The sequence below is a fragment of the Pogona vitticeps genome, chromosome 4 (assembly GCF_051106095.1).
Source record: "Pogona vitticeps strain Pit_001003342236 chromosome 4, PviZW2.1, whole genome shotgun sequence".
Classification (NCBI taxonomy): domain Eukaryota; kingdom Metazoa; phylum Chordata; class Lepidosauria; order Squamata; family Agamidae; genus Pogona; species Pogona vitticeps.
In genome coordinates this window covers 112,826,915-112,850,858 of record NC_135786.1, presented here as the reverse complement: position 1 = coordinate 112,850,858, position 23,944 = coordinate 112,826,915, and the positions used below count along the sequence as shown (strand labels likewise).

Here is a 23,944-nt window from a genome sequence, read left to right as displayed (position 1 = left end):
TATTCACTATTTCTGGATACAAAAAAGATACGTAGTATTTAAACCACCAGCAGCAACAAAATCAAACAAGCAAAGAATGCTGTTTACATCAATATCTATCCCATACTTAAATATTTTTAAAACTGCAGTTTAAAACCAAAACTAAGATTCTCTCATGTTGGCTCACATGTTATAAAGCCAGGAAACAGGAAGCTAAGGCTAGTGCCCTAAGAGAAAGGTCCTTTGATCAGGAATTACTTTATGTAAATGTTACACATTATGCTTGCTTACAATTTACCCTTCCTCCACCTATGTATCTTAGCCTTTCAAAGCCCAATACAGACTGAGCAGATGGAATGCATAGGACTTAGCAAAGGCACCAGATTTTGTCTTCATCCTGTGCTCTCTGATGAACCATTTGGGAAATACTCAACAGCCAGAGGACTCCTTCTGTGAGCTGACCCATGTCTGGTTGTGGATTACATTAAACCAGTGTAATGGAAAGTTTGCTGTACAAAATAGTGTACCAGTATAGAAGGACTTGCTTCTGGATTCCAACTGACATTTTTCATTTCTCCGTTTTTCAACTGTCACCTCACACTTTGCTCAGTTGTCATTTAATAGAATACACAGCACAAAACACCCTACAACTCTTTTTCTTAAGTTTGATCAGCAAAATCCCTCAGAATAATTTATTATGCTTGAAAATGTTATCCAATTCTAAGAAGCAGAAAAAATATCTAGAAATTTGTTGACTTCCAGTGGAACCATCAGGAAACATGGCAAGATTTTAACATCAGAATAAAGAACCGAATTTGGACACTGCTGTTGCTCTCACTGAGATTAATGGAACATAATTATTTTGAAAAAATAAGAAAGGAAAGCTACTCTGTGAGTAGAAGAAATTATATACAATACCTAATTGGAATAACAGAGATCCACACACTGCTTTCCATGCACACAGCCCCAGCGCTAATCTCAGTTCCTACTACTTATTTTATTTATTTATTGTATTTATACCCCGCCTATCTAGTCATTTCGACCACTCTAGGCGGCTACAAATCTGCGTGTACATTGCTATCTGTCCTTTCAATTACAGGTAGAAGATGAGCAGTCCATCCATTCTCCCAGGATACTGATTTTTGCTTATGGCAAAACTGTAACTAGAATAGGACTGTACTTTAAAAATTGCACAGCAAAGTTTGTAAGAAGAAATAAGTGAGTATCAGAGGCATTTACTCTGTGGTGATGTATGTAGCTCAGTGGCAGGACAGGCTTCACATAAAGAAGGCCTTCAAACTCCTACTAGTCCTGAAAAGAAAATCCTGTCTCAAATGCTGAAGAGCAACTGCCCTTTAGCATTAATAGTACTAGCTTAGGCAGACCATCATTGCAGAAATCAGCTTCCCATGTTCTTTGATCCACAAGGAAATCCCATTTTAGAAAATCCTTTAAGCAAGAAGTGGGTAGCTGCACTGTTCTTCTCACCTGAAATGACAAACTTTGCTTTATTAATTTATCAGAGTGACTTTCCATTGTTAATAGAGATTCTAACTTGATGTAACCATCACTGTTATTACATCAGTTAAACTGTCCTACCCAGTCTGGGAGCTGATTGAATACCTAATATTGCTCATTTCATTCAGAACCTAACCCAAAGTTTTTACATTTTTTTACGTTGCACATGGTTACATATGCAACATTGTAGCCATACCATTTTATTAGCACCTGATTACTTCACTGATAAGAACTACAGGATATATGCGTGCACACCTGTATAATAAACAAAGCCTGACATTCTACTGCATTTGGTGTAGGGTAAAGTTAAACCTTAGGAGGTTTGCACTGAATACCCGATTGTGCAACTGACTGCAGAACTGGGCAAAACTGTTTGCTGAAAATGACTTCTACCTTGGCATGAATGTCACAACTGCCTATGCAACTTTGAATCATCAAGGTGTAATTTACATGCTAATCACAATATATGTTTCTCTGAATCCTATTTATTTTAATAGAATTATTCCGAGTATGTTACTAAAGCTTCAATAACACTGTGGAGGAGATCCAGTCCTCTTTCTGTGAGGAGGTCCCTTGTGGCACTACAAACATGAACAACTCAACACAAAAGGCTCTTTTTCAGTATTATTTTTTAATTCAGAAAATTTCCATGAAATTTAAGTGAAGCTCAAAAAGAAAAAAAATGTTGAACAGTAATCATAATCTAAGCAGTCTTCCAACTGATGGTTAAATAATCCGGTGGTCACAATGAATTCAATACACTCTAGGGCCTTGGGTGCCCTTTATTCCCAGATCGACCAGAAAGGGGCAACACACTGAATTTTTCAAAATGTGCTATTTTTCTGTTCTTGTGTCTGAACATTTGATTAAGCAATTATAGTGCAACTTCTTTTTTTTGAAAGACTGTCCTCTGATTTGTCATGTGATTTATGCATAATTGAATTGGACAATTTCAGAATGCCATCATACAAATACGAACAAAGATTTCAGAACTGGCAATGAGAACCTTGTCCTTCTAGCTAAGTAGAGGAAGGAGGCAAGGATTCCTCCTCCCTTACGTCTTTTTGTCATCACAGTAGAGAAGGGGTAAGCCACTCTGGGGTGTTTTGTTGCCAACTGTCTGAGGACTCTCCCATGTGCCATACAGACCACAAAAGTGCGGGAAAATGCTACAAAAACTGAAATGGAAAGTGGTTACACTGGAGGATTCTAGGAGCTGTAATTCACCTTTCTGTAGTGGAAGAAGAGGGGGCTGCCAAAGGGCTGAAAGCAACACGAACATTCTTGCGGTACAGCCAATGGTAAATATGACTCCATTAAGTAAAAAAAGATTAATACAGTAGCCATCAATCGGAAAGTCCATATGAATAATTTACTTGCTACTATTGTTCCGCCCATTATTGCTAACCCACACATTAAAATCACCAGTCCATGCACACAGAACATTAAGAATATGGACACACATATCATTTACAACTTTTCATTTGTGTATTATCCTGTCACTTTAAATAATTACAAACATGCCTCTAAATCTGTAAATAACAGCCACTGAGAATTGCCTATAATACAAGTTTTAATACTGCCTCTGATATATGACATTATCAAGTACTACAGCTGTGAGAAATATTGCATATTCCTCTGTATGTCACTGTCAACAAAACCACTAAAGTCAACAGGCATGTGGATGCGAGTGAACCAGTGGATATTGTCTATCTGAATTTGCAGAAGGCATTTGACATGGTCCCTCACCAAAAGCTGCTGACAAAACTCCACAGTCAGAGCAGGTCCTCTTATGGATTGAGAATTAACTGAGAATCAGGAAACAGAGTAGGTGTCAATGGGTTATTTTCACAATGGAGAGAGGTGAAGAGTGGTGTGCTCCAGGGATCTGTCCTGGGACCAGTGCTTTTCAACCTGTTTATAAATGGCCTGGAGACAGGGATAAGCAGTGAAGTGGCCGAGTTTGCAGATAACACGAAACTTTTCCGGGTGGTGAAGACCAGAAGGGATTGTGAAGAGCTCCAGAAGGACCTCTCCAAACTGGGAGAATGGGCAGCAAAATGGGCAGCAAAATTCGTTTCAACATAAGAAAATATAAAGTAATGCACACTGAGGCAAAAAATCAAACTTTAGTTATCAGCTAATGGGTTCTGAGCTGTCTGTGATGGATCATGAAAGAGATCTTGGTGTGCTGGTGGACAGCTCGATGAAAGTGTCAACCCAATGTGCAGCAGCAGTAAAGAAGGCCAATTCCATGCTAGGTATCATTAAAAAGGGTATAGAAAATAAAACAATCAACATTATAATGCCATTGTATAAAACGCTGGTAAGGCTGCACCTGGATTATTGCGTACAGTTCTGGTCACCTCACCTCAAAAAAGACATAGTGGAACTGGAAAAGGTGCAGAAGAGAGTGACTAAAACGATGGCTGGGCTGGGGCACCTCCATTATGAGGAAAGGCTACAGCATTCAGGGCTCTCTAATCGAGAAAAGGTTCTGGGGGGGACACGATTGAGACGTATAAAATCATACAGGGGATGGATGAAGTGGATAGAGGGAAGCTCTTTTCCCTCTCACACAATACCAGAACAAGGAGACATCCACTCCAATTGAGTGTTGGGGGAGTGAGAACAGACAAAAGGAAATATTTCTTGACCCAGCATGTTGTTAGTCTGTGGAACTCCTTGCCACAGAATGCGAGGATGGCATCTGGCCTAGATGCCTTTAAAAGGGGATTGGACAGATTCCTGGAGGAAAAGTCCATTGCAGGTTACAAGCCATGATGGGGGTGTATAATCTCCATGCTTAGAAGGAAGGTCCCTCCAAATGCCAGATCAGGAGACAGGCATCTAGTTACCTCGTGTGCTCCCAGAGGCATTTGGTGGGGCTACTGTGAGTTATAGGAAGCTGGACTAGATGGGCCCTTGGCCAGATCCAGCAGGGCTCTTCTTTTGTTCTTATATGATCTATTGCCTTCAGATAAACTACACCATGTTTTGTTCACACAGGTCAACTGCACTGAAGCTCTGAATGCACACCAGACAAGGATCAATTAATATACCCACTTATTAGAAGGTACTATTATCCATACAGATTTGATTTAAATATGATTTTTAAACTATTAGCATAATCTGAAGAGGCTGCCCATATGTAACTAAATTTCTAGCTCATCCTGTTTCCAAAATGGAGGGAAAGCAACAATTTAAGTCAATCGTACAGAACAGCAATAGAGAACTATGCTGAAAGCCGAAAACATCACTATCTCATATCTCACATGGGCTCTTAGATGCATGAAACACAAATCATAAACAGCAGCTTTTGCCCTTTCTTTTTTTAAAAAAGCTTCAATGTGCATTTTTCAGATTTGACTATTTTTACATATTAACCCATGACAACCGCATCCTTACAAAAAGTGCCATGAGCCAAGAAGTCACGGCAAATGCTACTGCAGCAGGGATTTCCATCCATAGAAATGTGTCCAGGCAGCAATGATTTGCATCATGGAAACAGCTTTATGGCGCAGAAATGAGAACACATCTATCTCACAAAGAATATAAATACTTGTTTTCAGGGTTATCTTTCCCATTTCATTACATGATAACAAGGAAGATCTTTCTTTTTCCTCCACCTGAATGTTTTTAGAAAGGTATTTATTGATATCCATGTTAAAAAAATTGTGTAATAGTTTGCCAGCTCCTGCGCAACAATTTGTATGAAAAATATCTTCTAGGTTGAGAAATCTGACACAACATTGTCTACACCTATGCCTCCACTAGAAAGCAAACAAGATAGTAGGAGAAAGAGGAAGGCTATGACAGAAATTGCCCCAACCGCATAATGAAAGAAGTAATTTCTTTAAATAAATGCACAAATGGATAAAACATAAGTGCACATGTAAGGTGAATAAAATTAACATGTTGCACAGATATGCCTCTTAACACAGGCTCAAGAGTCTTCTAGGAGTTACTAACTTGTCTGTTATGAACAGTTAGAACTGCTGGATAGCTCAATGGTTTAGGTACCTAGTTGTGGAGCTTGAGAGAATGGGAGTTCAATTTCCACCCATGTCTCCTTTTAGGGTTTAGATTACATGATCCACAGGGTCCTTTCCTGCTCCGCAGTTCAAAGATAATGATGACTATAAACCTGTGTAACCCTTATCCTATTTTTTCCATTCAGTCTCAACACTAGGGTATGCATAATTACATCTGACATCTCTCCAAAAGCCTCAAAAATAGCAAAAACTCACCACTTCTTCATGGGTTGCCTTAAAGCTAGGAAATATTATAACTCGTTACAGAAAATTGTCCTCTCTTCCTCAAAGATACAAGCTTTGGAGTTCTCCCTGAAGAAAGACATGCCTTTTCAAGAGACAGTTTAGCTCCTTAAAAACAAAGCGTTTAACATTTTCCACTTTGATAGAACCAACAGTTCTCTCAGGCTTGCACATAACTACTCCTCTGGTGAAATACACCAAGAGACAGTTATCCGTGTTCCAAAAATATGTTAAACATAGGAAACTGCCTCTCAAGCCCTTATTGTCAGGTCTGAGCAGCTGTTGTCCTTCCCGGTTTCAGGAAGGATTCTCTTCTAGATCTACGGACGATTTTCAGGAGAAATCCCATTCAAGAACTAACCGGGCCTGGCCCTACTTCAAGAGTCGTAAATGCAGTTCAGGCAAGTGCGACAAGGCGCTCGGCTCGAGCGTCCTCCTTGTTTCTGCCACAATGACAACACGAACCCCCGGTCAATCTCCTCTTCCCCGCTTCGAGGAAAGCAACCGCACTCCCTTCTTTGGCCCTGCCAGGGTGACCTCGCCGGGCGGAAACGAAGAGCAAAGTAAGGTGGGTGCTGTGGAGAAGAGCCAGCCAGCCAGCCAGCCACCTCCCTCTTCTTCCGCATCCCTCCCTTGCTTGCTCGCTCGCTTACCCGAGGTGACGCTTCTCTTCCCGGCTCATCGCCTGCACGGCCGGGGTTGCCACCAGTACCGAAGAGGCGGAGAGGAGGCCCAAAGCCAGCAGTTTCCAGCCAGGCCAACGGCCCGCCGGGGAGTCGCCGCTCCTTCCCTCGCCCCCAGTCGCTGCTCCGCTCATGGCGGTAGCTGCCCCGCTAGGCCCGGCAGTGTCCCATCCCTTCAACAGCGCCGCAGCCGCGACAAGAAAAAGGCTTCCTCCCTCCACTCCTTCTTCCCCCTTCCCGCCCCCTCCTATCTCTGGCGTAGCCAAGGAAACAACACTCCCACCGCTAGGCTGCTTCCGGGTTCTTTCCCGGTCAGGTGACACGAATGTTGCCTGAGAGCGAATGGAAACTCGGGACTTGTGTCACCTGATTGCCAGCTAAGCGGACCCGGATACAGTGATACGTGGAATAAGGAGACAACCTTCCTCCTCGCACCCTGCCAACCTGGATACGGCTCTTGCATCTAGAGATAAGAATACAGTAGAGGAGCAGATTCGTTATTAGGAGACGGAGCTTCCGGATTCCCTTTGGAGACGTGCTTTTTAAATGTCCGTCAGGACTGTACAGGAACAGGACGCACGCCCCGTCTCCCGTGGACTTGAATCCACGTGGTTGTGTTTTAAGTCACATTACATTTGTCAATCGGGTTATCTTGCCAAGAGTCACTACTTTCTGAATGGCCAACGTCACCGGCACCGTCCCGCTTCCTTCCCACCCACTTCCTTTCATTCGCTCCGCGCATCCCAGGAAATCACCGCAGCCCCACGAACGGGCGCCCCTCGACCTCCCGGCCCGTCTTTACAGGGACACACAAGGAAGGCCTCCTTGTCACTTTGGCTGCAACCGACGTCCGCGGCCAGGCATAAGGGAATCGAAGGGAAAGTTTAACGGGACTCCGCTACAGCGGCAGGAGTCCATGGGGAAGAAGAACGACGAGGCATCTTGTGCCATTTGAAAGCCGCGTGGGCTATTGATGGCAGGGCGCCGTTTCTCTTGGTGCCACAGACGACCCGTGGGGTGGGGTGGGGTGGGATGGGGAGCGTCCTCGCTCGGAGACAGAAAAAGAGCATCCTTCGAAGCCGAGGGTCCTCCTCCTTCCGGCCCTAGCTCTATATGCTCTTAATGGGGCAAAAATATATATAAAAAAAATAAATAAACCACCGGCCCCGAGATGCAACGCTTGAAAAGGCTTTCCTGATTCGTGTCCCGGCGGTTTCCGGAAGGCTGGCGGGCGGTCTTTCGAAAAGGCTTGGACTTGCTTTAAGAGATACTAGCCGCCTTTCGAAATTGGGTCCTCGCGGTGCTAGCACAGAAAGGAGGTTTGATCATCGATTTCCTGATCCGGGGAGTGTAACAAGTAGCAGATCTACATGGCGAAAATCATACCTGCATGGATTGCCTAAATCTTCACTAGTTGTGAACAATATTGTTACATCGAATAAGGGCTCCATTCCAATTTTTCTTGTACTCTTTAGGGGCTTTATATGTTTGGATTAGATCCTAGATCATAAAGTGTAACCCCCTTTCCCAACAGGGACCCATACTTTTTGGGAGAGATTATTTGGAGCTGAAAGTTATTTAAACCAGTAGTTTAATTATAATAATAATCTTTGAACTGCAGAGCAGATCATCGAATCCAGCCCCTCTCAAATAGGCACAGTGGGGAGTTAAATTCTCAACCTCTGACTCCGTTGCCAGAGACCTAAGCCACTGAACTATCCATCAGTTCATTCTCAACCTTTCATCCTTCTCATGATCTGCTCCCAGAAGTACCACCCATCTTGCCTAATAGTCAGGGATTCTGGGAACTGAAGACCTAAAATCTGTCAGACCAAAGCTTGAGAACCAAGATCTGAAAGGAAGGACTTTGCTAGATGGCCAAATTGGATCAGGCAGAGCACCCCCCAGAAGAAGGGAATAATAAACCACTTTGGTGTATTCTGTACCTGGGAAACCCTGGAAAGTGCCACATCTCAAGCTACTGTGTTTAACCCAACCAAGATCTTCTTTTCTTTCAAGCTCATTAAACAGCTGGCTGGCTGTCCCTTTGAAGAAGGTGGTTAACATTCTTGAGAAATGGAAATTTTCTGGTCTGGCAGGAGAGAGTGAAAGTTTTGCATTTATGTTTAAGTGTTGCTAAGATATCAGTAATACAGTACTTTGATTTTTTTTAAATAGCCCTGTCAAAGTATCCTTGCTGCATTGTATTAGTTAGCAGCCATTAAAAAGGAATGCAAAACTTCCACTCTCTTGGTTGTTGTGGGTTTTTCGGGCCCAAAAAACTCACAACAACCATTAGATCCTCAGCCATGAAAGCCTTTGTGAATACATTCCCCTCTCTTCCCTGCCAAAGCTGAGCTGCAAGGAAAATTTAAAGAGAAAGCTTTCCATTTCTCAAGATCATTAAGCAGGGACAGCCAGGCAGCTGCTTTGGTTTGATCCCAACAATCACATGCTTGAATTGAACCAAAATGGAGCCATGCTACCCGCACCTAAAAAACAACAGTCCTTGACAGAGACCCCAAATGATGCGGGTAGGAAAGCTCTGCGGATGGGCTGGTTTGTGCTGGCAATTACAGTATCTGGTTGTCAGCAAAAGGAGCAAACCAGCCCATCCCCAGAGCAGACCGAACAGCAGGGGCATATGCCTGTGCAGTAATCCGCTAAGTTGAGGTAGGATGTGCTTTACTGCAGAGGAAGCTCTGGTCAAAGATGTTTTCTGTCTGAGACATCCATAGGTGCCATCTGGAGTTCACAAATTTGTATCAAGTTCTGGGACTACTGTCTTAAATTGGGAGTTTTTGGAGATGCAGATGTCTGAAAAAATGATGCTAAAATATAAACCACACAATAGCAACTTTTAAAAAGTATATTGCTTTATTTATTATTATCATTATTTATTACAATTACTTATATCATGCCTTTCAAGACAAAAGTCATTCCAAGGCAACAATAATTAATAAAATCACAATAAACAATTATTTTAAAATGACCAGGATCCTTTTCATAGAGCAATTGTAATAGATGGACTATAAGAACAGAAGACAGTCCAGCTGGGGAAATGGTCACCCGTGCAAAGGGAATTGTAGCAGTGGCAGACTGCTGCTGATTAAAAGCTTCCTGTCATGATTTTGGGGTGTAAATGACTCTCACACAACACACTTACAAAATAAATCCTAAATTAGCATGTATCTTCTGCCACCAATGACACCCTTCCCTTTGTTCAGGTGGATCCTGCCCAACGGAGTCCCAGTCTGTATGTTGTAACATAGATCTCAGTTGTCATTACATAGAATATGGTTTCTGCCAAGGGGCAAATTGAAGTAAAGGAGATGTAACTGAGTTTGGCGATAATAGTTTATGTTACTTCACTGTATTAAAACGAATACAAATTTTAATAGAAAAATAAGGACTGTCCTAATATTCATCTTGGCATGCTACAACATATCATTGTGTGTGCCACCCAGGGCATGCCCAATGCAGGTGAGTCACCAATTCATCAGGGAAAACATTAATTAGATGTATTTACTTCGGGGGGGGGGAATACTATAAAAATATGAAAAGTTGTGCTGATAAATTTTAAAATAAATGCTAGATATCTCATCAGTTTTATAACCCGCTCCCTTTTGTTCTTTAGATAGCACTGCAAAGATAGCATAGCAACTTTTCTAAAGCTAAATCCTATCAATACTTTTGGTTAAGCCAAGCGCTATGTTTTAACATGAACCTTTGTTTTATTGTTATTACAGTATAATGTTTATTAACAAGATATTCTGTGATTGCACTTTTCTTTTAAAACAGCTGAAGCAGCACATCTGCCCAGACCACCAACTTAAATATTCCTAGCATTGTACTTGATGATGTCTGTCACCAGTAGATGCAACACTGACAGAATGGATTGTATCCCCCTCCAGCTCCATTTGCACCTCCCAAATCTATGTTGGAAGACTGCGGGATTCCCCTGAACAGATGAGGGGTATGAGAGGGATATAGCAGGAAGAAAGGAAGGAAGTCCTTTTGCAGAAGCAGGTGCTGGATGTTGTCCTTTGAGGTGCTACTGTAAAATCATGTTTTCAATCTGAGCAGCCAAGGACTAGTGATGAATACATTGGCCCACTCTGGGATACCCAGTACCTCTTCTGGGATTTTCAGCTCCTTTTTAAAAATGATAAATCTTTTTAGCCCTGTTACTTTCAAAAAATACAAGAGAAAAATATGTGGGTAGTACAGTATTTCTACCACACTGCTCATTAGGAAGTAAATTCTGATCCTAATCCTCAACCTTCTGGCTTATAGAACTACAATGATCTGATAACTGGTAGAGCTCCTTATTGCTCTCATGACTAGAAGGATCAAAATATATTCTCTAAAGCAGGGGTCTCCAAACTTTTGAGCGTGAGGGCCACATAAATTTTCCACATTTCAGGGGGCAGAAGGAATGTGTGCGAGTGTGCATGCATGTATGCACGCACGCACACACACCCCTGCACAGATGCCCACCTGCACGGCTGCCCATATGCATCCCCATGCGTGCATGTATGGACTGAAGAGAACGGGCCAGATAAAATGGCAAGGTGAGTCGGATGTGGCCCGTGGGCTGTAGTTTGGAGACTGCTGCTCTAAAGCAATGCTTATGCAATGCCCTTAATTTACAGAATGCATATGGAGGTTGCATAGTTCCCCTTTCCTTGCTGCTAAAAATGAGATGCTTCATCACTGAATCTGCAATTAACTGGGTATTTTTTTAAAAAGCACACACATAACCCTGGCTTTAAGGCACCCTGGAATAGTTAAAGGTGCAGATTATTGTAAACATTTATTATTCCCTTTGGAAAAAGAAGTATGTATAAAGTACCCAGCAAAAGGTGCCTCTACCCCCTTTAAAAAGGACAAAGAAGCCTCCAACTATTCTGAAAGCTTTAAATATTGCAATAACTATAAAATGAGAAGAGGAAATCAGACCACTCCATTGTCAAAATATCTGAATGCTTTTAAATATAGAAGCTCTAATTTGACTACTAAATGTCCGAACTCCATGCACAGTTTTGCTGTACAAACTCCAGTAAGCAAACCACTTTACCCTTCACTGAAGACTTCTGTCACTTTCTTCTTAGCACACTTCATGCAAATGTTCTTGCCCTTTAATTAGATTTGATTTAGCATTTCCTTCTAACACCAGCATTTCCTTCTATTGTTACAGCACTGTAATCCTTATGCATGTGAAGAATTATTCCTTGTAAATAGTGATGATGAACATTCTCAGTGAACTTTGTTTTCAAGGAGTTCAAATATTTAAAATCTTCACTCAACTTTCCACAGACAGATTTTACCAGTCTTTACCATTTTGGTGACAACAATCAATCTTTTGTTAGCCAAACTCTGAGTGGTTGGAATGCATGAATTACAAACAGCAATAGCTAGCAGAGAAAGGAAGTTACACAAACAGTAAGCTACAGATTCCAAAAAAGGTGAGTGTTTTGAAATAGGATGTGTGAGTTTGATTAAATCTCTTCATTCTGCTTTCAAGACATCTCTATTATAATGACCATAAGTCTAAGATTTTAGACTCCCAAGATAATCTTTATTTCTCAGACTGTGACATGGGATACATAGCCTCAGCATTTTCCCATCTGTCCGTTGCACTTTCTGTTGTACTTGCAGAATCTGAACATTCAAATGACATACTACATGCTGGCTTAGGATCGTACCCTTCACCCAGAGTGAGGGCTTCATTGTCTGTCTTCAGCAATGTCTCTAGATTTTTACACTCACTCTTTTTGACTTCAGGAGAAACTGACAGAGCAGTTGGTTCTACGGACAGGTCTGCAATATTCAAAATAGACTCTTCTGTTATGACTGCACCACTTGAGTAGGCTGGAGCATCCATGTCTCCTGGAGCAGACTCAAGAGGGGAGGACTCTGCTTCCTGAAAATCACCATCAGCAGATTTCTCTACTTGGGAACTGTCATCCATTGGGACAGAGGGAAGGGAAGAAGGCTCTTGTTTCTCCTGGTCAAGTTCTCTACTTTCGGCAGATTGTTCCACTTGCGATATCTGGTCCATGAGAGCATTATGAACAGGAGGGATACCTTCGGTCTGACCAGATTGCCTGGGTTCAGAAGGCAGGTTTGCTTGTGACTGTTCATCAGTACTGCCACTCTCCACATCAGTATACCACATGCTTGTCTTTGTCTCCAACTCTGTCTTTGAGGCTTGACAAACACCCAGTTCTTCAGGCACCTCAGAAGAATCCATGAAAGTTATGCAGCTTTCTTCCTTGGAAATCTTCACTGGATTTACATCATTTCCTTCCACACTGGAGGGAAAAGGCACCTTGGAAAGCCCCTGTGTCTCCCACATTCCACATTCCACCATGTTCATTTTGCTGTCCTTCTCTCTTTCTTCTAAACATTCCTGTGGCTTTGAAATCACAGATTCACAAAGAACATTTTCTTTGCTTTCCAATGAAACATTTAGTGGCAATTCGACTGTGAATGTCAGCAAATTCCTTATTTCATCCACACCACCAGGAACTGAACTTTTTCCCTCTTCCACTGGTACCTTAGTTTCTACCATTGTGCTTCCACCAAAACTTGTCGTTACTACATCGGGAAGCTGAGGAGCTCCCTGTTCCTCTGCAGTGCTGTACGTCACAGAAGGTGGCTCCTGATTATCACTGTGATCTGAAATGATTTCTTTTTCCACTGGTGTAGCAAAAATACTAGGTGCAGCAGTAGAGGTTTCTGCATTATAGTCCACCATCTTCCTAGTTTCATGGCATTCCTCCTGAGAGCTTTTTTCTGGTGTGAACACGTCATTACTTTGACTGTCAGCATCTGGTACTACTGTCCCATTGGTGGCTGGCTTCCTAGCTGGGCTAGCTTGGGTTGATCCTGAAGGGGTTTTTAGGTCACTCAAGCTGGATACGCTTTCAAAAGGCAGGTTCATTTCTTCATAGAGGTTGTGTTTCTTCAAGTGTGCAGCTTCTCTTATCACTAAGCAGGAAATGGAAAAAGTTAGCAAAAGTTTAAGGCACAGGAATACAACGAACAATGGCTACAGAGAAAGAAAGACAGTAAATAATGCAGCAACACAAGACTATCATTTCACTTGTTGGGCTTCTACCCCTCCCTGGATTTTGACATTATTTATTATACATTTGGCTGAAGAAAGAAGAGAGCTTGAAAAGTTACTTCTAAAACATAATTTGTTGCCCTCACTTGTTGTAGTGTCTGAAAGATATTGTCATTGTCAATATTTAAAATGTAGGTAGCTGTATTATTTTGTTACTTATCTGTACTCTACTTTGCGAAAAACTTTTTAAATCCTTAGAAGGGATAACAAAATGCATAAAACTCAAAGTGTTCCTAAGAAAATGCCCCAAAGGCTCTTGAATTTAAGAAACTTGAAACTTACTCATTCATTGACAAAATAATCTCATTCCCACTCATGTTACTTTTGTATTTCTTTTTAAATATAACCATAAAATTTACTCATTACAGGTAACTACATGTCATTTTCAGTTGCACTAATGACAGTTGCAGGTCAAAATAGTAAGAGAAATGGCTTTACTTAGGGAATAAGACTGTTATGGGATAATAAATAGAACTAGGCTTGAGATGTGGATTTGATGGAGAGATGGGGAAAGGATAATATTTATGATCCTTTAACAGAACTGGGTATCTAAAGACTTCCAAAGTCCAAGGAAGTTCAAATCTCTGTGAGCTAAGGGAAGTGAATCAGAACAAAACTACTATCTCAGGATATCTATTGCTGGTTTCTTGCTTCATTACGATATTTTTATAAGCTGCTACCTTTAAGAGTTTCATCAAGCAAAGTCTGAAGTAAAATCTCTTCATAGACATTTTCAACTTGTATCACATTGGTATGCTCAGCAAAAATGTACTGCTCATACTCCTGAAGCATCTGTATAACAAGATACAAAATCATAAATTTCATTTTGTGATATCATTGCTTTATGAATAAACTAAAGCAGTCAGAGCTCTTAAAGGTGAAGGACTCTTGGTTAGAGATAGGCACAAATTTTAAAAATGAATCACCAAATTCATTCAAAAACACTAATTCATTGATTCATATTTGTACAAATCAATACAGTACCTCTGATGCATACAATCATTTAATTTTTAGTGTTTTTTTATTGATTGAGCTATAAAATGGTCCCTCAAGAACCTAGAGACACCAAAATTACAGGGAGGCTTCCCCTTACTCTCCTCTACAGTCTTTCCAAGTTTTGTGAAGATTGGTTTTCAGATATCTAAGCTATACACCCACAAAGAGCCCCAACAGGAAAGTTCACGCCAGGTGCTGAGAGACACCAAAATCACAGGAAAGCTTCTACTGACCCTCTTCAGTCTCCCCAAACCAGCTGCCAAAGGGCACTTTCTGGGGGGGGACAACTTTGTGGGCGTAGAACTTGGATGTCTGAAACCCAGTCTTGAAGGCACTGTAGAGGAGAGTCAGAAGAAACTTCTCTGTGATTTTGGTGTCTCTAGGTCCCTGGGAGGAACTTTCCTGGGGGGGCACTATTTGGGGGGTATAACTCAAATGTATGAAACTCAAACCTCACCAAACTTGTAGAGGAGTGTCAGGGTAAGATTCTCTGTAATTTTGGTGTCTCTAGGAGCTTGGGGAGCCATTTATAGGGGTTTAAAGTTAAAAAAAAAATTAGTGAATCAGTTCATCAGAATTTTTTATAACTTGTTATTTGTTAACCTTGATGAATCACACATCAAAAGGAATCATCATTTTTTCCCCTGATTCACGCCCATCTCCACTCTTGATCCATCTTTGTATCAAGAGAAAATTTCATGGGAGGAGTAAACAATTTGCTAGGGACTTTGTGCAGATCTGTAACAGTAAAGCCTTCCATAGTACAGTGGACCCTCGACTTACAGACGGCTCGACTTACAAACTTTTCGAGTTACAGACTTCTCTGGCCGCAAAATTTAGATTCGACTTGCAGCCGGAGAATCGACTTACAGACCAGAAAAAAACCAAAATGGGACAAAAATAGAATAAAAACTGCCAGTTATGGGATTAATCGGTTTTCAATGCATTGTAGGCCAATGGAGATTCGACCTACAGACTTTTAGACTTGCAGCCACCGTTCCAATACGGATTAATTCCGTAAGTAGAGGGTCCACTGTAGTAAAAAGGGCCCTTCTGGCCATGAGCAGTGGTGAAGTGCTTCAGGCAAGCAAAGCACAGGGGTGGGGGGAGAAGTGGAGACACCACCAACTTGCTGCCACTTGAGGCGTAGCCTCCCTTCATCAAAGCACTGCCTTCCTAAAGCATCCACTTCTTGGCTGGCTGTTTATAATGGCTGCTCCAAGGAGATCTTTAGGGCTTGAGGGATTATCGGACAGTGGCCAAAATAATTCATCTGTGACATGACACTCCCCCCCCCCATGTTGCCTACAATACCTTGACCTTGAGGACCCCCTCAGAGCCAGGCATTACTCAAATAGCCTATGAGAGGTTGCCATGCTACAAAGGTAGTGGTTTAGCAAAGGAAATCTCTAGTATTTGTGCCTTTGGCCTCTCCCTCTTCTCCCTCTTCCTTTTGTGTGATTGCTGTGAGATGGGGCGGGTTGGGAGCCCAGGGAATGCCTGCAACACCTGGGCAGCAGTTCTAAGCAGAGATTGCACAGTTCGGACAGCAAGGAGCCAAAGGAGCATTATGCTTGGCATGAAAAGTAAGAAAATAAGAAGAAAGAAGACAAAATTCAGGGAATGAAAGGAAGATAAAGAGGGGCCACACAAAGCTGTAGGAATCAACGAGGAAACTCAAAATCAAGATGATCTTAAAATATGACTTCTATGGGTTGTCATATCAAGAACCCCATTGATATTTACAGGCTTTAAGCACAATGAAATCTAGTCTCAAATGGTTGTTTCTTTGTCTGGACATCTACACCAGTCATTTTTCTATTTTAATAGTCTTTAAAATACACAGAATGGTGCCATTAATTTTTATAGCTTCCATATATGTGTCTTATAATTACATACTTCAGTGTGGATACTTACTGGTTTACAAGTGGAGGCCAGTGTTCGTTGCATTGTAGGCAAAGAGATTTGGACCAAGGCATCCTGAAATATCTTCTTCCGGACCGTACTGCTGTCATAATCGTATTGCTGTTGTTTATTTAAAAGATAATTAGCTGTGAGATCCTGAAGTGCTGGCAATTACCCTCCTGCCTTCCTACACCAACACAAAGTAATCCCACCAAAATCAGTGCACAGAAGCAGTAATTGTTTCTGTCCCCTGTGAAACCTGAATAAGACTGGCTGTTTTACAGCGTATGTACCAGAAATATATGAGTATCAGACCTATGCTTCCTTTTATATTTATGTCTGGTTGCAACTAGACATTTAGCTTTTCTGGTGCAGACCTTACCATTGGGCAGAGTGATGCAGCTGCTTCAGGCACTAGATCTGGGGTTTCATGAAAGGAAAGTATGTGGTTAGCTATTTAATTTGATGTTTTTATATTTTTACTATCTAAGGAGGGAGAGGTTGTGAGAATTTCTCATGCCTTGTTGGGAATGCATATGGAGGTTGCATAGTTCCCCTTTCCTTGCTATTTTCAAACAGAATTTCAGTATGCAAAAGAGAAGATACACTTTCATTGGATTTTATAACAGATACCCTGATCCTAAAGCTTCACTGTACAGAAGTGTGGGGAAGCATACCTTTAAGACACGAAGTTTGACTTTTTCAATAGCTGTTACCATTTTGGCTGTATCTCGGGGATGACTTAAGCCCAGCAACTGTTCAAAAGTATACACTGCATTTTCCAGGAGCTACAAATATATTGAAAAACAAATGACATATTTATTGATCTGCAGTGGTCCAGATGACACCCATCAGTCAATATCTTATATACTAATTAAGATTCATAAAGATTTATTTATGCCCTTTTATGATGATCGTTCGTTCATTTAGTCGTTCAGTCGTGTCCGACTCTTTGTGACCCCATGGACCAGAGCACACCAGGTCCTCCTATCTTCCACTGCTTCCTGGAGTTGTGTCAAATTCATGTTGGTTGCTTCGATGACACTGTCCAACCATCTAATCCTCTGTTGTCCCCTTCTCCTCTTGCCTTCACACTTTCCCAACATCAGGGTCTTTTCCAAGGAGTCTTCTCTTCTCATGAGATGGCCAATATTGTTACTTTTATATTCTTGAGGCGGCCCTCCCGCTCTCCCTATCTTTGCAGCTGATTCAGGCATATACACCATGCCTTAAATAAGCCATAGTACTATATCTCTTGTATAAAGTTTTGTAGCAAGAGGATGGGATCGTATCTGGTCACTCTAGGCCTGATCAGACACAGGAAGGAAGCCGTGCACATTGCCAGTCCTTGCAGCTGGCATGCAACATGAAGCCTTCAGGCTGGTTAAGTCTGGTATGGATATTAATTGCCCAGCTTTTCTTCCTTTCCTAGCCAGCACCCCTCACTTCCTGCTTTAGAGATTGAACCTGACTTGGCAAACATACATGCACAATTGGATTCTGATGTGGCTGCTCACATGACTGGCCTTACCCATGCTGGCTGAGCAGTTCTCTAGATAGCCTTTAGCCATTTGGTGAATGCAACAAATGCAACTTTTGTTCCAAAGCATATCAACCAGCAATCTATATGTATGTCAAAGCACTCACTCACAAGATGCACTTCTTCTGAGATGAAAACTGAATGGATAGTTAAAGCATGTGTGAAAATACTATACCTCCTGCATTAAATTTTGGGTCTTCTGAATAATCAAGTCAATGTCATGGAATCTGAAGCGGCTCTTGAGGTCCTGGAGCTGCTCTTGAAGGAGGTTGACTTTCAGATAGCAAGGTTCCATTTTTACTGAGTTGTATGGAAGACTCATCAGGCAGTTTACATTCTGTGAGAAAGACAGTTTTGCAAGGAAGTACACTTTTAGCAGTGATGCTGATGCAACGATTTGTTTTAAATGACAACGTTGTGTAATCAGATGAAGTGAAGTGTTAAATTGAGGGCGTGAGAGCAATGGAAAACGGGTGGCCAAGAAAAACCTGACAGCCAGTGGAAGAAAAGGGAGAGACTATTGGGTTCTTTGAAGAGAACAGCTTTGTTACATGGCTGTTCCATTATTAAATTAGCCTAGAGGAAACTGGCTTCCTGGCCTTTACAGCACAGACATAGACTGAGGAGTTGTGTCCTAAAGCAGTCTTAGAGTATCTCAGAATTGCCATTAGAGGGTAGATGACCAAGGTAAGCTGCAACCTTTTGTATGATAATTTATTTACATAAATGTGTTGCTTCTTACTATTTTAATAAAAAGCCATTAGCTGATGACAGACAGAATTTGCTTCTTATGAAATACGTTTTCATTAGCTTTATTGTCATGCTCTTTTAGCTCTGGACAGGAAGCCGTGCCTCCTTAGCATATTCACCAAGCTGACCCCATCAGAGCGTCTGCTGTTACTTCTAGTATCCAGAGCAGAACTGAGATCAAGAGATAGTCACTAGCTACAGGCCATGTCATGAGTCCTCAAACAAGCATGGAAATTGGACACTGACCCCATTTACACACTAACAAGTTCCACAGGTGTGTTGATTGCAGTGGAGTCCACTCCCATAAATGGTTAATTGAACATCACTCTTACCTCTTTCAGCTTTGTGGTATCACTTGTTGCTTGAAAGCTTTGGCTGATTCCATTGACCTCTTTTTCAAAGAGAAGATGGACTTCACTGAAGCCAGAACTCACTGGGCCCATGAGTTCCTCCAGTATGGAAGGCAGAAAGGGCTGAATGTTCTCACCACAGCATTTCTGGATAGGTTCAGATACAGTTCCTAAAGATTTAAGCCGATCATGAGAACTTACTTCAAAATCTTTAAACTAATATTTGAATATCATGGCAGGGCATGAGTGTCAAGTCTATAAATCCAGAAGTTCCTTCTTTTTTCTAACATATATTGATCTAATAGCATTTTCTATATGAATGATTGAAAGAGCAAATTGGCTGGGATAAATGTTCTGAATTAGAACACCTAGGCACTTTCTATTCCAACTTCTGGTCAAGATGTATGATTTCTGAAGTGTGTACATGGGTTGGTTGTTTTACTTACATACTCAAAATAAATATTGCCTTGACATCCTGCTCTTCTATACTCCCTCTTTCGACGTGGTACATATGCACACATACATGATTGGTGGTGGCAATGCAATTCATAGTTCTCTGTATATACCAGGAAAAAAGTGAGCTAGACACTTTTCACTGTGAAGCACAAAAATGGGTCTACCCTTTTTTGCAGCTTGCAAAGAGAAATAAAATTGTTTGGATTTAATCAATACAGTAATTGTATTGATTAAATCCTTTATCTGAATAATTTCATAATTATTCAGATAAAGGAAAAGACCAATAAAGCTTTACAAAACAACTTTAAAAGCCATACATTCCTGTAGTTAAAGATGGAGCTACCCCTGGCTTGTGCAAATTTTTGGAAATCTGAACACAAGATATAACCCAGTTGCCAACTGACTTTATTAGTGACCATCCTATGGTGCTTAGTGGCAGTTTTACAGATGGGGGGTTAATAGGTGAAGCTGCTTTTTTACACTGTCTTTCCATGGCAGGGAAAACTACAGGTTACCCACCTGTAATTGTAGTTCTTCGAGTGGACCTCTGTGATTCACACCCTGGGTGATTCGCGCCTGCACGGAGCCTCACTGGAAGATTCTATAGCTTCTGCGATAGCAATAAACACATTAGAATATGCCCCTCCCACCCGTATAAGTACCTTGGTGCCAAGCGTCCTCTTTCAGTTGTGTCAACCACCGCTTAATAGTATGTGAACAATGGCTTGACAGATGAGAGGTTGGGTGGGATGTGTGAGTCACAGAGGTCCACTCGAAGAACTACAATTACAAGTGGGTAACCTGTTGTTCTTCTTCATGGCCCCTGTAAATCACACCCTGGGTAACTAATAAGCTGTCTTACCTGGAGGCAGGGTGTCACACCAAAGTAGAGGCTAGAACAACACATCTAAATGCCGCATCAGACTTCTGCCAGAGGTCAAGTCTATAATGATGGATAAATGTGGACGGGTGTGCCCAAGTGGCAGAGGCGCAGATGTCTGGAAGAGGTACACCGCAGAGAAAGAAAGACTGCCACTGCCCTGGTGGAGTGAGGGCGAACCACTCTAGGGGCTGGTTATCAAGCAAGTTGATAAACCAAATGAATGGTAGAGGTGACCCATCTGGAGATAGATTGGGAAGTCACCTGACGACCTTTTGTAGGTAGCTGATGGATCGAGATGTCTAAAAGGTTGGGTACATTGGAGATAAAAAGCAAGAGCTCTTCTGACATCCAATGTATGGAGTATTTTTTTCTTGGTTTGAAGAAGGTGACGGAAAAAGTGAAGGAAGGACAATCGGGAAAAATGAAATTGAGAGACAATTTTGGGGAGGAAGGAAATGTCCATGAATAACTTCAACTTATTGGGAAAAAATTGTAGATAAGGGTAGTCATAGCGTAAAACTGCCAATTCACTAGCTCGTTAAGCTGAGGTGATGGCTACGAGAGAAGCTGTTTTAAAGGTGAGAAGTCTTAAGTCAGTTGTAGCTACTGGCTCAAAAGGAGCTTTGGTAAGCTGTTTCAAAACAAGAGTTAGTGACCATTGTGAAGAGGGAGGTCAATTATTGGCGTAGATATGAGAGAGACCTTTCAGAAAATGTTTGTTGTTGGATGTTTGAAGAAGTTTGCTGCTGGAGAATTTGGAGGTTGTTATGATATTATTGCCGAAAGGTAGACTCTCAAGGATGAGATGGAGAGGACCTTGGATCTGAGATGTAGGAGGAAGCAGAGAACAGTGGAAAGTGATGGATTGATGGAAGATGATGAGGAAGATTTGGTAAAGGATTGAAATTTCTTCGATTTTTACAGGTAGGCTTTCCTTGTGGATGGTTTTTTTGGCATGATGAAGAACGTTCATTAACGAGGGAGAATCCTCCATACTGCTAGGTGCAGAACAGGTAAGTCCGAGTTTAGGACTTGGGAGTTGTTCTGTGTGAGAAGGTTTGGCAGGCAGGGGAGATGGTGGATGTCTGATGAGAGACTGTGCAGAACTGGAAACCAAGTCTGTCTTGGCCACCAAGGGGCTATAATGATGACATTGGTTTTGTCTTCTTATAGAAAACAACTTTGTGGAGGAGAGGGAATGGTGGGAAAGGGTAGTTAAGAGTCTTGGGCCAACGGCCAACAAACACGTCTCCCTGTGAATATTTTCCTATTCCTGCTCGGGAGCGATAAAGTTGGCATTTCCAATTTGTTCAGGAGGCAAAGAGATCGAGAGTCAGTGTGTCCCATTTCCGGCATAGTTGGTGGAATACTGATTGAACTAGTTCCCACTCGTGAGCTTGGGCATCTGTACGGCTGAGCGAGTCTGCTAGGTCATTGTGTTGACCAGCGATGTGTAAGGCTGTGAGACAAATGTGATGTTACAGACACCACTCCCAGAGGTCAACTCCTAAGTAGAGGAGACCTGAGGAGTGGGTGCTGCCTTGTTTTAGAATGTACATCGGTGTGGTGTTGTCGGTGGCGATCGGTACCATTTTTTGCAGGCCTTTATGACGGCTAGTAGCTCCAACTTTTTTATGTGGAGCAGTTTTTCTCTGTGAGACCATTTGGCATGGGCTGTGTGAGGGATTTGCAATGAGCCCCCCAGGCAGTGTGACTGGCATCAGTAGTGACTTGTATTCGCAAGCGAGGTTGTTGGAACGTTTACCCAATAGAAAGGTTGGTATGGGAATGCCACCATTGAAGTTGAGAGGCCAGTTCTGGAGTGACTCTTAGGAGAGTGTGGGGAGAGTCTGTTAGTGGATTGAATAGGGCCAGAAACCAGGATTGGAGAGATCTCATTTTGAGACGCACATGCTGTACAACTGACATCATAGGCGCCATGGTGCCTAGAACTTGTTGCACCGTTAAGGCATGTATCAAGGCATGCGGAGTGAAGCCATGAAGTAATGGTGAAGAGATTTTGTCTCTTTTCTGCAGGAAGGAATGTGCGAGTCTATGAGCGTGCCTATGTAATGTATAGTCCTTGTGGGTTTTAATTTTGATTTCTGTTCACTGATAGTTAGACCAAGATCGCAAAGAAGGGCGAGGGGAAACGGGTGTCTTGTTGAGCTTTGCAATAGGAGCGTGGTACAAGGAGCTAGTCATTAATATATGGAAAAACGAGAATGTTTTGAAGTTTGAGGTAGGTGGCTACCGGCACCATGCACTTGGTGAATACTCTCGGCACTGTTGCAAGGCCAAATGGGAGTCTTTTGAATAGGTATGCTTATGATCCAAGTTGGAAAAGAAGGAATTTTCTGTGTGCGGGATGTATTGCAATATGAAATATGATTTAATAATCTTAAATCTAGAATAGGGCATAGTCCCCCATCTTTCTTGGGGGATTGAAATAGCGAGAAAAAAACTGGTGTTGTTTTGATAGATGAGTTGTATGGCATATTTGAAAAGTAAATTTGTTATTTCTTCTTGCAGGGGTTGTGACGGAGGAGTAACGATGTGTGTTGTCGGAGGAAGTTCAAAGAAGTGGATGGAGAGTACCCAGGAATCTGTGGTGATTGATTCCCATGCAGGTAAGTGTTTCCAGAGGGCAGGGTTGGTGGGGTGGGTTTTGGCTCTTTGGTTTTTGAAGCATAGATTGTAAGAGGTTTGTTGTGGAGGGTCTCACTGGAACCTCTGGCATGAGTTATAGGGTCATTTCCATTGATTTTGCTGAGGACCTTGCTGGTAGGAAGGGTAAACTCCCCAACATCTGGCTGCTGAACATTTCTTTTGTACGTTCTCTAGTATATTGTCAGTTTCAGCATGAAAAAGACCCCATCGAAGGGGAGGGCTTCTGAGCATCTTCGGCTAAGTCGGACATTCTGAGCCAGGAAAAACGGCAGTACTAAGGAGAGATGGCAACATCGATATGTGTATCGGAGTGGTTGTATTTTTAGAGACCGGATCATATAGATGATCAGCTGGTTCTGTCGATGGTCAGTGGATTTGCAGATCAAGGGATTTAGCCATGCGAATCGTAAGTTGGGCATAGTTCTGAAAATCCTCTGCCGGTGACAACAGATCGGTATCGACAATGTCCGACTCTGGAGAGGTAAGTAATACTGATGGAGTCTGCAGCCAAGATCCATGGTCAGAGCCATCAAGGTCACGTCTGGAGTCAACGGACTGTTGATCCACTTCGGTGTCGAGAGGGTGAGTTTCTTACTATTGCCGGTTATGAGTCCAAAAAGATGGAGGTGGCATGTCCATGCACATCTGTCGATGTCGAGGATCGCTGACATCGAAAGATGGTGGTTGAGCATCGACGGACTTCAATTGGTAGGGATGGACCTCGGTGTCAAGCTCAATGTCGTAACAGTGCCAGGGTCGATGACTTGGATTTACCGGAGGATGGGAACTGCGGTGATGTAAT

At 42.1% G+C, this 23,944-nt stretch overlaps 2 protein-coding genes across 4 annotated transcripts in view; both read right to left on the bottom strand.

The window, feature by feature from the left end:
* The window catches only part of EDEM3 (ER degradation enhancing alpha-mannosidase like protein 3), a 43,335-nt gene extending 36,582 nt beyond the window's left edge, over window positions 1–6,753 (bottom strand). For 2 of the 3 annotated variants that reach the window (XM_020795099.3, XM_078392344.1), the window contains exon 1: window positions 6,428–6,728. In XM_020795099.3, the coding sequence (XP_020650758.3) occupies window positions 6,428–6,591 (164 nt within the window). In that variant the 5' untranslated portion in view covers window positions 6,592–6,728. Of the gene's footprint in view, window positions 1–6,427 lie in introns of all 3 variants that reach the window. The other variant, XM_020795098.3, reaches the window with a different exon arrangement.
* Window positions 6,754–11,430: 4,677 nt separating this feature from the next.
* Window positions 11,431–23,944, bottom strand: part of NIBAN1 (niban apoptosis regulator 1) — a 90,956-nt gene continuing 78,442 nt past the window's right edge. Inside the window, exons 9-14 of the mRNA XM_020795107.3 lie at window positions 19,116–19,303; window positions 18,209–18,370; window positions 17,171–17,281; window positions 16,506–16,613; window positions 14,273–14,384; window positions 11,431–13,453 (exon numbers count right to left, since the gene is read on the bottom strand). Of these exons, the coding sequence (XP_020650766.3) occupies window positions 12,039–13,453; window positions 14,273–14,384; window positions 16,506–16,613; window positions 17,171–17,281; window positions 18,209–18,370; window positions 19,116–19,303 (2,096 nt within the window). The 3' untranslated portion in view covers window positions 11,431–12,038. The remainder of the gene's footprint in view (window positions 13,454–14,272; window positions 14,385–16,505; window positions 16,614–17,170; window positions 17,282–18,208; window positions 18,371–19,115; window positions 19,304–23,944) is intronic.